We start from the raw sequence: 16,361 nt of genomic DNA, 5'->3' as shown, positions 1-16,361 counted from the left end.
AGTTCGCATCACGCGCGCTAACTAGTTGCGTTAGACTGCACGATTGGCTCGAATTCGTGAGTGACACCACTGAACTAGCGCCATTATTAGTGACCGTTAGGCTCGTCCTTACATATATGTCCATGTACGTAACGGATTACAATTAAAATAATTTACAAAACAGAATGTTTTTTCTATTTTTACGTATAGATTACAACCTACCTAATCCAACTCCCTATTCAATTACCTTTGAGATTCTGCCGCGGTGATGAGTGTATTTTCTACTTTTTAGACGTCTATCTTGGGTAGGTCTTCAAATGAAGAGAGAAGCGTAATAATTGAATAACGACTGAACAGAATCGTTACACGTGTGTCTTTAGACGACTGTTATTGTGTCATGATGTGTGCGGGTCAATACACTTTAGAAAAAGGTCTCTTCTATGAACAATACTATAAAAGTTAACGGTCCGCGTACATTAACAGTCCAATGAAAAAAAAATTTAGCCTGTAAAAATAAGATTTTGTTCTCGGAACTACGAATTATGTAGAATCGAATGAGTTAAGAGTACTATAAAATGTGTTTGACCCGTGTAGTGTCTCTCTACTATTCAAAACCTACATCTTGATAGAATAAGGAAGCTGACAGACCTATGAGCTCTTACATGGCTTGGACATCCACGTGACAAAAACGAGTAAAATAGAAAAATATAAAACTTTAATACCAATACCAAGCTCCGGAAATCTACAGTCTAGGGATACGTATTATGTACACTAATACAATTTGATAAATACACTATTATTGTCTATGCTTAGCTTGAATGTACTTCTTAGTAAATCCACGATGCTCATAAGCGATCATTTCTCTCGTATGAGGAGCTGGGATCGGAACCGGTTTTTTGCAAAAACATCGAAATAACCATATATTTCGGTTTATTTTATACTCTAAATGTAGGACTCAGTTGTGTTTTCAGATAACGACTTCGTATTATTAGATTGCCTAATTAGAAATGAAGTAATTAACAAAGAACGAAAAAATACCGTTTTCGGTCCCATACAAAAAATACCGGTTTCCGATCCCTGATGAAGAGTAAAACGCAGTGTGTAAATACGCTCGCTAGCCGCCAGCTTGCAACGCAGAAGATTCCACAGCAGTAGAATGTTGTAGTTTGGTGCTCTTCTTTATTTTGTATTGTAAACGCCTACGAAATACATTTTAGCTATGGAAGCGAATTGATGAAAAATATCGCGTAGTTGAAATATGTCTTGGCCTAGAGTTGAACTCTCCTGAGCGGTGAGCGCAAACCTTATTAACAGCACTTTTGATTCGGATAAACGATTATGCTAATGGCACCAGTCATAGGACATTTAACAGTTTTTTTTAGTATTTTTGATATTTCACCGACACTTGTAAAATTTCTACCGCTGTATGCGTTAAAAGTTGAAAGTCCTATTCGTTTTTTTTATGTATTTAATGAAAGCTTCTGCAATTGGTTTCAATATTATTAACAAATTAAAACTATGGTTTTTTGTTCCAGTCATGGAATGTATAGCGCCATTAATTTTCTAACTAACAAATATAAATGAAAAATTAAACTTAAGCAGCTCTTTGGCTCTTGTTTATGGTAAAATGTTGCCAGCGATTAAAAACTGATGGTAAATACTTGTTTTACAGGATTTGTCTATAACGTCCCATTACTGGTGCCAGTCCCATACTACTTTACTATATTACATTTTACATTACAAATCGCTGTTATTAGGGATTCAAAGTCGTCAATTTCCTGCCAGATTCTTACAAAAGCTCGAGGCCAATTCAGATTCCAAAAACTTGTTACGATTTTGATTTTATTTTGATATGACCTTTAAGATCGCTCACGTAGTGGCGTAGCTAGGCGTGGCGAATGGGGCCCTCGCGGCCTCGCACTTATACTAGTATATTTAGGTAGTTACATAAAAGTAAACAAAATCTACCCTCAAATGGCTCCTTAAGCCAGTTGAGGGTAGTTGAAAACATTACATGATCAAATAATGTAGGTTAAAGTCAGGTCAGTGACAGATCCAGGCGGTTTAGTATTTGGTTGGTTAACCAATAAATATTATAACTACCGGAAAATGTACAAATTGTTTGTTTACTTTCATTTAAATACCTATAAAGATACAGTGTAATGCCAACCTTTTTATTACCTTGGGAAAATACACATTGAAAAGGGCCTCGCAGATGCGCCGTCGCCCTCCACTAAAGTTACGTAGTTCACGCTCCGCCACTGCACGTTGGTGCATGCGAAAGTAAAATCCGTGAGTGAAAGGACGATTGTGATTATTCTCAAGGTATCAAAAACAGGTCATAACTTTATCAAATTGTTAAATTAGAATTGATCTCCTCATCTCTTTCTCTACAAAGAATATAGGTAACTAGTTATGACGCGATTCGTTCGCGATCAGATCTAATTATATTATATTTTATATCTATAAATATATGGCTTATATTAAACTTATAAACTTAAAATTTATTTACAACACTATTTACAATTCACTTACACGCTACAACAATCAGGCAAGATGAAAGTTATATTTTAAAATATAATGCGATACAATAAAGCTACATTTTCGCAAATACCTACTTTATGCTCTTATATCTTTAGGTATTTAAATAAAAGTAAACAAAATCTACCCTCAAATGGCTCCTTAAGCCAGTTGAGGGTAGATGAAAATATTACATGATCAAATAATGTAGGTTAAAGTCAGGTCAATGACAGATCCAGGCGGTTTTGTATTTGGTTGGTTAAACTAGTACATTACGATACAAGTGCGAAAAATAGGAAATTCGAAACGAGTGGCGATAAATTAAAACACGACCGAAGGGAGTGTTTTAAATCGACACGAGTTGCGAATTACCTATTCGCACATGTATCGTACAACGTTTTACAGTACATATGGCCCTTTAAATGTTCGACACAGTAACGTAATATGCTACTTCTCGCACTAGTGCTATAAAGTAGCCCCATATGTACTGTAAAATAAATATTATACCCGAAAATAAATAAAGTAAATTGTTGTATTGTAAAGTAAGTAGTAAATTATTTGTTTACTTTTATTTAAATACCTAAAATACAGAGTATAGAGTTGGGCCGAGATAAATCTGCAACGATTTTGATAGCACACGAAGTGTTATTTATACGTCTAAATTTCATAGAACGAACGATTTGACGTTTAAAATAACACTTGCGCTGCGTGTTCTATCAAAATCGCTGCAGACTTGTCTTGGTCTGACTCTATTACATTTATTTGTAACCTATAGTTTCAGTTACACAACCGATTGTTCCTTTGGAAAAGGTTACTAACTGTATGCAAATAAAAAAACTCACAGTACCTTCAAAATCAGTAATTTCTAAATTTCTTCCTAAATCAATATAAGAACTAAGAAGAATACAATTTGGCAAGTTTGTAAGTCTATACAATCGTCTTTCGACACATAGCCTCAAATAACTCGATAATCCGTGCTTAGAGTCCGTTTAAAGCCAACTTTGCACAACAAAGTGTGAGTGTGTCATTATATCCGTTAAATATCGCATTAATGATGACTTCCTCACTTTGTCATTGATGCTCAAAGTTAGCTTGGTCTCTACTTTAAATTTGATAACCTCAAAACTAGTTTTCGCGTCATCAGTGCACGAACTCATTGACCCCGCCGCCATGATGGTGGAACTGCTGTGTGTTGTCAACTATGACAGAAGTGTAACCTTCCGTGACAGCGGGGCTCGCCGCCATTTTGCTAAAATTCCCGCCAAAATTGTCAAGCGGTCGGCCATTTTGCGTCTGATTAGGGTAGAAGGATATTAAATTCGTGTAGTTATATTGTTGATTCGCGACTTCTGTTGAACTTTCCATTGAGGAGCATGAGGAGGAACTGGCTGAATACGGTCGCTGGTTTGTCGGGAGCATATAATTAGGGGCCACCTCTGGTTCCGTATAGTTTTCGTTGTAGAACAGTTCGTGGTACGTACCGTTCTGATGATAATCTTCCTCATACGGAGGTAATACTGGCAAGTACTCGGAATACTGGTATCCACCACTTGAATCCCCATTGAATTCGTTGTCTAGCGCGACGTGGTTGAGCTTGTCGGCGCGGAGCACGTGCGGGGCGGGCGCGGGGGCGGGGGCGGGGTGCGCGGGGGGCGGGGGGGGCGCCGCGTGCAGCCTGGGCGCGCCCTGCTCCAGGTTCAGGATCAGGTGCTTCTCCTCGATGTCACTGAAATAAAAGGTGCTGTTAGACTTTGCACACACAAGGTTAGGTTGGATTTGTGATCATTGGCCCTTGTTAGTTTTATAAATAGCTGTTTAGTTTTTTATGAGGCAAACATTACTGTTGCCAATGGGCACTGCAACACCAGAGGGGTTGCCGGTCTTCAAGATGGGAGTAGGATGGCTATTCCATCTTGAAGGTCGTATCGGTCCGGAAATATCGCAGCGACAGTTCATTCCACAGTTTAACTATGCGAGGCAGGAAGTTTCTGGAGAAACGCACAGTTGAGGACTGCCGACCATCTAAGTGGTGAAGATAGACATCGCGTAGAGCGATGGCGGAAAGAAGCGGCAGGGATTAAAGGATGACTCACGCTTGACCGGGCCGGGGCGGGGCCAGAGCTTCCGACGCTTCGTTTTCTGTGGAAAGCGCCGCGTGATCACCGATCAGCCGTCATAGAAAATGACGTGTCGGATGCCTCGTCCCGGTCTAGCGTGAGTCTTTAATCCGAAAAATTCCTATATATAGTTACCTGAGCACATAGTTGACGGAGACTATGCAGTGTGGTCGGGAAGACCGGCTATTGTGCACTATAGTCGCGTAGCTCTGCATCCACACCCAGCCGCCCGCCTTCGTGAGGAACCGGTAGTAGCGGGACGTTACTTGTCCTTTTGTTAATACTGAGGACAGAAATATAACGTTTGGTACTTATAGCATGGAATTATTATAAACGTCTAACCAGCTCAAACAGAAAAGTGGAATGAAAATGAGTGAGAAATCAAAACACAATATTAAGACAAAGAGTGAATCAAACGTGGAGTCATACAGTCAATAGCCGATGAAACTTGCGCCAAAAGTTCTTATCTGCCAACATCTAATACTTTTCCAAATAGCTAACTCCATACATCAATTTTTTTACCAAAACCAATTAGAGGTAAATTTCTAAGGGTTTTCTAAGTCTAATTATTCTACATTTAGAGACGTCTCTTTTTTGTAAGGCTATTAAAGAACAGTAGATACTTTCGACGCGTCTGATCCGTTTGCATTGAGTAGAAAAGACACAAACAAGACTTTATCTTTAAAATATTGATAGAATAAAATAATACAATGAATTTTCTTAGAACAGTTAGAGGTAAGAGTGTATAAGTACATTAGTTACTTACGTGTACAGTGCGAGTAGCGCATGTGCAGCACGTCCGTGCCGTGGATGTAGTGGTACAGCGTCTTCTCGATCAGGTCTTGCGGCTCGTAGCCCGTCAGCGACGCCACCCTGTGTACAAACAATGTTAAAAGTTGAAGATGGTGGAATTGCGGGACCACTAGCGACATCTAGTGACGAGTAGGAGTAAACTAGCTTTCTCAACAATGCAATTTTGCATTACAATCTTAGAACAAATTGTTGTAACAGTTGTTAAGTTATTGAAGTTTTTTAAGGGTAATAAACGATCAGACGAATAAGCTGATGGTAAGCAATTATCGTTTCTCACGAACACCTGCTGCATCAGATGAATTGCAGTTGCGTTGCCGGCTTTTAAAATAGGAGTACGTTTTTTCTTGAAGGTTTGAACAAAGATAATCTAGACATGAACTTACTTTTTTAATAATAAAGTCGAGTAAGTGTAGCTAGCATTTTGAACACAATATCCAGGCATTGCGAGTTGCGAGACAGCTAGCGTCATCCCAGATTAGGGCTTGTGCATAAATCACACGAGGTGTTTTCGGCAACTTTTTGACTATCCCCTCCCCCTTGGTGATATTTGGTGAGGTTCTTGGCTACCCCTGCCACATAACCTCACGTGTATTTTCTGGAAACTTTTCCATTCGACCTAATTTGAAGATAAATAATCTTGTTTATTTTTCTATTTTCGTTATGAATGTGATGATATTTTTTTGTAAAAAAGACTCGCTATTTTGAAGTACAAAGTTAAGATTTATGTATAACGAAACCGAAAGGTGTCTACCCATGTGGTAGATATTTTTTCTTAATTTCGTTCACTGTAGACACGCGAGGTCATTCCCGACACCTATCGAACCTCGTATGATTTGTGGACAAGCTATTATCAGTAGAAAAAAATAAATAAATAGGGTTGTTTCCATCTACAAATCTCAGGGCAGAATTGTATCCCAATAAATTCTTTTGGATTATAAGAACATATTAAACTTTTTTTTTTATATATATATACTACGTCGGTGGCAAACAAGCATACGGCCCGCCTGATGGTAAGCAGTCTCCGTAGCCTATGTACGCCTGCAACTCCAGAGGAGTTACATGCGCGTTGCCGACCCTAAACCCGCCCCCCCTCGATGAGCTCTGGCAACCTTACTCACCGGCAGGAACACAACACTATGAGTAGGGTCTAGTGTTATTTGGCTGCTGTTTTCTGTAAGGTGGAAGTACTTTCCCAGTTGGGCTCTGCTCTAGATCTGGAATGACATCCACTGGCTGTGCCCTACCACACAAGGCCAGATGACATTCACAATGCCCATACCTCTCTTTTGGACGTAGTTTAAGGACGTACCCGGGTCCAAAACTACTTTTAGGGGACCTGTAATGATCATATTTTTGTAAATATTGAATTTAAAATATCTTTTGGCACACGTCACGTGACCAAACTCGAAACGTCATTGAAGATTCTGATGACGTCACAACTCTCGGATTGACACTGTTGACAGTTAGGCGATAAACAACAAATGACAAATGTCAGTTGACAGTTCGTATCTTCTACGTCTGTATGTACTTATGTGTCAAACCGTAAACTGTGACGTCACACAATATTCAAAGAGCGTTTTGGGCGCGAAAGCATCTGTCAAAATATATTTTGTTAATTTAACATATTTAAAGCCGTTTTTAGTATAAAAGTTGAATTTTAGGGCAACTTTTAGTTAATATAGAACGTAATACAAGCGTTTCAAAAAATTGGAAACAACCCTATTGTCCACTAATTTCTGAAATACTCTCAATAATATATTTTTTTTAAGGATTTAAAAAAAAATGCGGTAACGTATCGCGTATCTGCTTGATATAAAAAAATAGTGTATAAATTCCTTTTGGGAGGTATTTGTTTTTTTTTCATATGTATATTGTTCACCCAGCTATATTTTGCTGAATGTTATACTTCATGCGAAACCAAAGGCCTTAAATTCCTATCAAATTTAATTGAAAAACAATCACATCCCTTCCGCGCGATCACCCAACTCACAGGGGCTAGTCGGCAACCCCCCGGGGGTTGCAATATGGGGTTTAATTGGCGGAAGCTCTGTCAACAGTTTTTCCGGTCGACGGCTGAGGGGTTGCATTGTTCTTTAATCATCGCTTGTTAACGATCTTTTGAAGCCTCTATTGTTGCTTTTAAAGCGAAAATCCGTAGAATAAGCGTTCAGTACCTCTAGTGTAAATTTAATCGACATCATAACGTGACGAACGCGTTTGCGTTAAGTCTCATTTTGTATAGGATTTTGAGTTTCCAAAACGTCCCGCTTGGCGCGCTCTTTCTAAATCCAATACAAAATGAGACTAAACGCAAACGCGTATGTCACGTTTCGAAATCGAATTTATTTACACTAGGGGTACTGAAGGCCGGGGAAATAGTATTTTTGGAATACGAGTTATAAAATTAAGTCATGGTTTGCACAGATTTTTGAGTGAAATAATCGAGCGTTCGAGGTTAAAAATGCCCCCAGTTCATATTTTATATTTTAAATTTACTTCATAGGCAGGGTCACTACCTACTAGGCCAATTTACAACCAAGTCCTGCTTTTGTATCAATTTCGTACTAAATAATCGGCTGGCAGTGTAAAAAATATTAATAGGAAGCCTGAGCTACGCTGATCTTAATTCTCTTTAATTCACAGAAAAGAATGCTCGACTATCGGTAAATTAGACAAGACGGTGAAAATCGAGTTCAATTACTGACACTCATGTCGTCGGAATATTCACAAAATTGCGGAATGTTTACATCGAGAAATTCGGAGACTCCATATATTTTTGTATAAGAATCGAAATTTACCATTTCCAACTTGAAAGTTTACTTTCTATCTCGTATTTTTTTTTAAGATTTTCCAGAACTTTCCCTACATTTTGGAAACTTTCCACTTTCCGCGATTTACAAATCTGTAAATTCAATTAGACGCTCTGCCACTGCGAGGCGAAATCGTCATATATTATTTTTTTATTTTATCTACATCTGTATCATAACCTCCCTATAACATATTCAGAAACGATACACTAACGGCGTAGCTATTGATATAGATAAAGCAGTGTATGTAACTGTACATAATTAGGCATTAAAATACTCGTATGATCCTTTTATGAAACTCGTTTCATTTGTTTCATAAACCCACGCTCGTATTTTAATGCCTTTCATTATGTAGCATTCACATAAACTACTATTACAATTTTATTTATTTATTGGGAAACATACAGCACATAATAATAAAATAAGGTAAAAAATATTACAACATAAGCCAAAACAGTTTCACTTATAGCTAATACAAATTGCTTTGCTACGAAAAAAAAGTACAATTATTAAGTTCAATTCAACAGTAACTTTCAATAAATAAGATCGAAATCGATATCGAGAGATGATACGACACGAGCACGAGATGCTTATAACAAGCATAATTTAGAATTTGGAAAATTAAAAATAATAAGCACACATTTTCAAATTTATGTGTAACACTAGACCCTACTCATAAATAAATAAATAAATATTACTTATAGGACATTATTACACAAATTGACTAAGTCCCACAGTAAGCTCAATAAGGCTTGTGTTGAGGGTACTTAGACAACGATATATATAATATATAAATATTTATAAATACTTAAATACATAAAAACACCCATGACTCAGGAACAAATATCCAAATATCCATGCTCATCACACAAATACATGCCCTTACCAGGATTTGAACCCGGGACCATCAGCTTCGTAGGCAGGGTCACTACCCACTAGACCAAACCGGTCGTCTCATAGTGTTGTGTTCCTGCCGGTGAGTAAGGTTGCCAGAGCTCAACGGGGGGAGGGGGGGGGGGGGGGTTTAGGGTCAGCAACGCGCATGTAACTCCGCTGGAGTTGCAGGCGTACATAGGCTACAGAGACTGCTTACCATCAGGCGGGCCGTATGCTTGTTTGCCACCGACGTAGTATATAAAAAAAAACTGTTATAGTGTTACCTACGCGCACAGTCCAAGGATGTCCTTTGTTTCCCACAATCTTTACCAATGAGTGCTACCGATTGTAATATTATCAGCCGGCTCTAGTGTCAAAACAATGGCGTCGCCTATCAACAATATTGAACAAGCTCCGAAAAAGGCAACTCTACTGTTACAGGCCACGTGTGTTGCCAGATGTTCTAATACATCGTCAGCAATGGCCGAAGATTTCCTCCACTAGATGTACTAAGAAGTATCAAACGAAAAAGGCAACTTTTGATATACTGGTCACGTGTGTGGCCATGCCAGGTGTTCCAATACACCGTCAGCATTGGCCACGGATTCCTTCCAGTAGACACTGTACTAAGAAACATTTACGAAAAACGCAGATACCCGTGACCGACAGCGTGCTGTAGCGTCACGACCGGCGACTGACACGCTGCCCCAACCGGGTACTATACGGCTACCACGAGTTTGCGTTTGACATTTATGTTAGCGTTTGTGTGAACTCGATCGCATTCCCTCTCTATTGCACGAATACATCAGTGCGAGCGAGATGGACTGCAATAGAGTTTACGCAGTCGCTAACGTGGTACGGTTACTGATGGCCTAGCCATGATGACAATCGTTAACAGAAACCGCCAATTAGGACTTAAATAGCGTGTGGAGAAATCATGTGTTTTCGTAACACCTGTCATCCCGATACATTTTTTATTTTCGTTTGACGTTTGTCGATATACGATTGTCATCTTGGCTTGGCCCTCTGCCCACGTCGCCAACGTGCCAATCGTTAACACTCCGTTGCATAGCGTAGTCATCTCTCTCTATCACTCTTCCATATTAGTGCGACAGTGACAGTTGCGTTTCGATCGCTACGGAGCGTTAACGATTGGCATGTTCGCTACGCGGGCTGGTCTGACTGCACTAGATTTCGTATTGCAATGCTAAATATAAAGCTAAATAATGAGCACAGGCAGCCGAGCGGTATTAAAGCCTGTAATTTTCAAACAGAAAGAGATTTCAAACTCTGATAAGTCTTTCGGTACCTACTTATTAATTTACAGGTCTTTCCCCGGTAAAGAAAAATACGCGAAACAAAATTATCGACAGGTTATAAGAAAGTATATAAGAGCACGTATGATATCATAATAATATTAATTCTTCGGTTCCCCTCTGTGGCCCGGACCACCGGCACCGGCAGCTTGGGCCCTGCCCAGCTGCCGGCAGCACCCTAGGTTAGGTTTTTTATATTGTGTTTAGTAGTAGTAAAATCCTTTATTGTACAAAAATGAAAACAAAACAGGAAAAATCACTCGTCATTAGTACAAAGTTTATATTTTTTGAATGTGTTTTATATTTTACTTTTATATTCATATTATAAGCAACCTAACTTATACAGAGAATTGAATAAAGTTCATAATGCACTATTTTGTGTGCGGCAATCTATGTAGCCAACAAAGATCCGCCTCTTTAAGCCAATTCCTTAAAGCATACAATCGTGTGGCAGATGATTGTACGATACAAAATGTGAAGTTTTGAAACATCATCCATTGTGTCACAGTTCGCGGTAGCGACCGATACAATGTTGTACACATACCGTTTGTTTATATATCGAGTGACAATTTTAATTTACTAATAAAGAATATTCTTAGAAGATATGCCTCATTAATACTACCTGTTTTCTATTTACCGTGGTCATCCACATATTACGTTACAGCAATGGGGGGGGGGGGGGGGGGGTCTTGTCCAAGGCAGTACGTATTCAAGAGATAGGAAAAATATTTCGCATCGCATTATTGTTAATATTTTACATGATATGAGATTTTATTTTTTGACATTACTATTAAAATTAATATTATATACACTACAATTTTATTGCATATAAAATGTTAATATCAATAATATTATCTCTTAGTTGTGAATGAATTTGTCGTCATAAAATTTAAAATTGGAATTAGTATAGAATAGTATAGTATAAAATTAAGTACATAACATAGATTTAAGACTATTGCTGTACCCTATCAGGGTCCATGTGAAACTCACAACTACTACGAGTATGTAACACCTGTACAAACCATGGATGCAATAAAGAAAGAATAAAGAAAGAAAAGCTTAAGGGGGGAGGGGGGACCAGAAAGTCTAAATTTTGTGTGATGTATTAAATGGATCACCCAAAATGTGCCTACTTTGCTCCTTGCTCCCCACTGGGTAATTTTGAATAACATTAAAATTTTTGAGTTTTATGAATTAAATTGTGTTCCAACAGTTTCATATAAATTACATTAAAACTATATCACAACCCCATTTCACAGTCACAACATGGTAAAAGTGATTAAATATTTATTTATTTTATTGATAAAAGACAAAGACAGATATTTATTCTCGACGAGCACAAATAAACAAATAAATAAATAAATATTATAGGACATTATTACACAAATTGACTAAGTCCCACAGTAAGCTCAATAAGGCTTGTGTTGAGGGTACTTAGACAACGATATATATAATATATAAATATTTATAAATACTTAAATACATAGAAAACATCTACAGACAACAAAAGCAAGAAAAGAAGAAGTCATTAAGTGTGACAAATTCATGTTTACATCAAATAAGGCAAATGTCAGTCATCCATTAATATTGCATTATGGAACAATTAAAAATAACAAGAAACGAATGAATGAATGGTTGGAAATGGTCTACTTTAAACTGTCGCACAATACCTAATTCTAAAACTAATTTAGGAGTAAATTCCTGGAGTATCTTCTTCATCTTATGGTACTGTTGCGCCCGAAACTACTAAAGAGGTGTGTATAAATATAGTCTGTCTAATTCAACTTTGCATCGACTTTGGCGAAGCACGGAAGTGCCACAATTAAGCTCTCATGGTTCTCACGCCGATCCCATTCAACTCAAAATTGTAACTACCGACTCGCCCCGGCTTCGCACAGGTTATAAGTTTACAACAAAACCTTAACAAATTATGTAGGTATACACCTAAACCTTCCTCAAGAATCACTCTATTGATTGGTGAAAACTACATGAAAATCCGTTCAGTAGTTTTTGAGTTTATCGCAAACATACAGACAGACGCAGCGGGGGACTGCTTTATAAGATGTAGTGATAATCAAGGAGTATTTTCAAGTCCGTAATATATTTGATTATCCGTCGTAAATCGAAAGTCTATTAAATGTAACCTTGAACACAACTCTAGTCAGCAAATTATTTATAAAACAAATATAATAGATAACTCTAATATATAATTGTACGTGCGAAATGCCTTGAAAGTCTTCCGCGCAGTCAGCAATGTTGCCGCTGATGACGTGAGTGATGATAAGTCGTATGTGGGCACTTGGTGACTCACTTTGGGGATGACCTGGATAATATCAGAATGTGGGCACTTGGTGACTCACTTTGGGGATGACCTGGATAATACCAGTGGATATAGCTCGATATAAGTTGGTAAATAAATATTAAAGGACAACATTACACAAATCGACTTAACGTATGCGGAGTGAAATCTGCACAAAGCTTGGAACATGTAAAAAGTAAAAAATAAAATTAACTGAAATTATATCTAACTGCCAATTTAAAGTCTATATATATGTCAATTAATCCGGCAAGTTTCATGAGCATTGCACTCTTTCTCTTGAAATTATGATCAACTTAGAAGAACCAGGGGCGGATTAAGAAGGCGCGGGGCCCTTAGCACAATAGCTTGCGGGGCCCACTGGTTTGAAAAAAAAAATTATTAAATGCGTCGGATTCGCACCCCGAGGATTCAGTACCATCACAATATTTTCACGCTGTCTTAATCTTTTTCGACTCGTTCTCGATTAGTTTTTAACATGTTATGCAGTGTATTTTTTAGGGTTTCGTAGTCACCCGGAAACTCTTATAATTTCGCCATATCCGTCTGTCCGTCTGTCCGAGAGTTTGCTCCGCGATCGTTAGTGCTAGATAGCCGTAATTGGGCATGGATACATAAATCATGCATTGCGACAGAACGGTAAAATAAAAACGATAAAAAAATTAGGGTACCTCCGATACAAAATGTTTTTTCTTTGATTTTTTTTGCTTTGACCCTATAGTGTGGCGTATGGTTGGATAAGGTCTTTCAAAACGAATAACGATCTTCAAAAACCTTTTTTTATAAAGTTATTACTTTCGGAAATAATCGCTCCGAAAGAAGAATTTTTTTTTTTTAGTAAAAGTGCCTAATCTTAATGAAGTTGTTATTTTATCACAGTTCAATTCTTCTATATAGGTGTCCTCCTTACCTTCGGTTTTCATCACCAAATCAGGTCGATAACATTGTATTGTCACCGATTTTTCCCTAGTAAGTGAATTTTTAACAACAAATTTTGACAAATGGTCAAAAAAATAGTTTGCAGATTTTGAAAACAACTTACCGAGTATTGCAAGTTAAATAAAAGCATGTAGGGATACTGTTTAACAACATCAATATTATTAAGTTTAATAAAAGCTTGTAAAAATAGGTGAAATGTGAGTCGGATCTAAGAAGTGGGAACTAATGGCTAAGTGAGCCAAAAAACAAGGACGAAGGCTGAACCCCACGAGCTGAATATCCGGACCCAACGATTTCGTAGCGTTCCCATGCGAAGCTGAAGGCTAAGCTGCAGGAAAGCAGAACCTAGAATTAAACCAATGCCAGAGTGTGAACGAGGCCGTAGGCCGAGCTCCGTATAAGGGCGGAGGCCCGGAGCGTTCTATGGCGGCGCGCCACCATGCAAAGGCTGAATTGTAGGAGAACAGAGTTTGGAATTGAACCAATGTGATCTCGGCTCGCCTGCTGCTCAGCCTTAGTTCTTGCTCGAAAGTGCGACTTGCTGGGATGCTTTGGGTATCTGACCCTATGTAGGGCTTTACACCCGGCCTACGCGAATGCAAAGCCCTGCATAGGGGCCCCGCTGTTTTTTGGTTATAACGGCGTTGCAGCAACTCGGCATATTTTGGGCGCTCGGCCCACTCACTCACGGGCCCAAAGCTGATCATCATTAGGCATTAGCTGTAAGGTGCAATTTGTTATTTGAAATAATAAATAAATAAATCATCCTTCCTTGCTTTTCACCAATATGTTTTTTGACATAGTATCTTCTTTTGTTCGTTTCCGAGCTCTGCTGTTTCCTGCACAGCTTAGCCATGCACAAAAGTTTTGAGACACTCTCGGTTTTATGCTAAATTCTGCTCTTGGTCTTTTCCTAAGCCTAAAAATTCTTTAAATTTGGTATCGTTATAAAGAAAAATAGACATGATAATAATAATTGAACAATATTGTTACTGACTTACGAAAAAAATACATTGTAAATAAAATGTACAGGATCCGCGGAGTGCGAGTTCTACTAGAACCTGGCCGGTTCCGCATGCCGAAATCGCATGATCAGGGTCGGTGCGCGGGGCCCCCCTAGGCGCGGGGCCCTTAGCATATGCTTTTTCTGCTGTTCGGTTAATCCGCCACTGAGAAGAACACTGTCACGAAACTGTATGTAATTATTCCAGTACTATTTCCCTTCAGCCGCAAGCCAAGATAGTGGAACATTTTGTGGAAACGGGTTAGAGCTGAAGGTCTGTTTTTAATATTTGTGCGTCCTTTTTCTTTACAAAAACTACCGCTAGGAAGTCTGGTTCAGGGAAACATTCCAGCATTAGCTAGTTTTCTGGGAGAGATCGATTAAAAAAAGGAAGACCCGGGTGAGTCACATAATCTTACAGATAGGTTACGAGAACATTCAAATGTTGCAGTAAAACTGTTTAAAGATATCTTAATGATATGGCCATCGACAAACATTTAAGAAAAGTTAAGCCCACCGTCTCCGGAAACAAAAAAAAGCCTCTGAAAATGCGGTAATGTCATTTGGTCAAAAATGTAAAAAAAACAGCTGTTTTTGCATTATGGGATTTATGGGGGACTAATCATATGTCACTTTAAATAGAAATTCATGGCAAGGTAACTGTTATTTTGAGAATACCAATGGTTCAACGGGCGAGAATGTGAAGTATGTCGAGCACACAAAGTTTCCCAAAAAAAGTTTTCCTAAGGAAGATAAAATTGTAAGTAAAAAAATGACATTTGTGTTTTCGACACAGATGGTTTTAAAGTACCATAACTGCCGTTAAAAATCTCGCATTGGAGTAAACTTTATCTTAAATTAAACATTGATAAATACGTGACAAAAAACATGAATATTTATAAAAAATAACCATGTTGTTTTTATTCAATATGACATTGAATTTTGTGCAGATTTCACTCCGCATACGTTAGTCCTACAGTTGTGGGTATTAGACAATAAATATATTACGTAGGTAGTAAATTCGTTAACCCTTAAATGTAGATCTTTTTGTTGCCTTGTTCTTTTGTATTGCCTTTTTAGGGTTCCGTAGCCAAATGGCAAAAAACGGAACCCTTATAGATTCGTCATATCCGTCTCTGTCCGATTATGTCACAGCCACTTTTTAATGTGTTCATATGGCTGTTTGGTTTCTGAATAAACTAAAACAAATATATTGTAGGCCTATGAAACCAAAATGGTAAAATTTTGTTTAAATAATAGTTTAATGATATACAAATTAAATTTGTTTGTAGGTAAGCCCGATTCTCCCATGCACACACACATTAATAAATTAATGATCATGGGTGGTTTAATTGTGTGAATTTACATTTTATTTATTTATTTACTTGTAACTTTTAATGTAATTAATTTAATTCATTGCTAATTTTTATTTCTTTATATTTATTTATTATGTAAAATATTAACAGTATATTTTGAGTGACTATGTACCTACACCCAATGGAGCCTATTTAGGTATCTGAAGAAATTATTTATTTATTTTATTTATTTTGTTTATTTTGTTTATTTTATTTATTTTATTTGTTTTATTTGTTTTATTTATTTTATTTATTTCATCTATTTCATCTATTTTATTTATTTATTTATTTCATTTACCACATTTACAACTATTTTTAC

At 37.7% G+C, this 16,361-nt stretch overlaps 1 protein-coding gene across 3 annotated transcripts in view; it reads right to left on the bottom strand.

Annotated features, from left to right (window-relative positions):
* Positions 1 to 2,414: 2,414 nt before the first annotated feature.
* The window catches only part of LOC133531592 (single-minded homolog 1), a 97,439-nt gene continuing 83,492 nt past the window's right edge, over positions 2,415 to 16,361 (bottom strand). For all 3 annotated transcript variants that reach the window (XM_061869900.1, XM_061869899.1, XM_061869898.1), the window contains exons 7-9: positions 5,383 to 5,489; positions 4,752 to 4,899; positions 2,415 to 4,225 (exon numbers count right to left, since the gene is read on the bottom strand). In XM_061869900.1, the coding sequence (XP_061725884.1) occupies positions 3,640 to 4,225; positions 4,752 to 4,899; positions 5,383 to 5,489 (841 nt within the window). In that variant the 3' untranslated portion in view covers positions 2,415 to 3,639. The remainder of the gene's footprint in view (positions 4,226 to 4,751; positions 4,900 to 5,382; positions 5,490 to 16,361) is intronic.

This window comes from Cydia pomonella, chromosome 25, assembly GCF_033807575.1.
Source record: "Cydia pomonella isolate Wapato2018A chromosome 25, ilCydPomo1, whole genome shotgun sequence".
NCBI lineage: Eukaryota > Metazoa > Arthropoda > Insecta > Lepidoptera > Tortricidae > Cydia > Cydia pomonella.
This window is presented reverse-complemented; position numbering and strand designations above follow the sequence as displayed.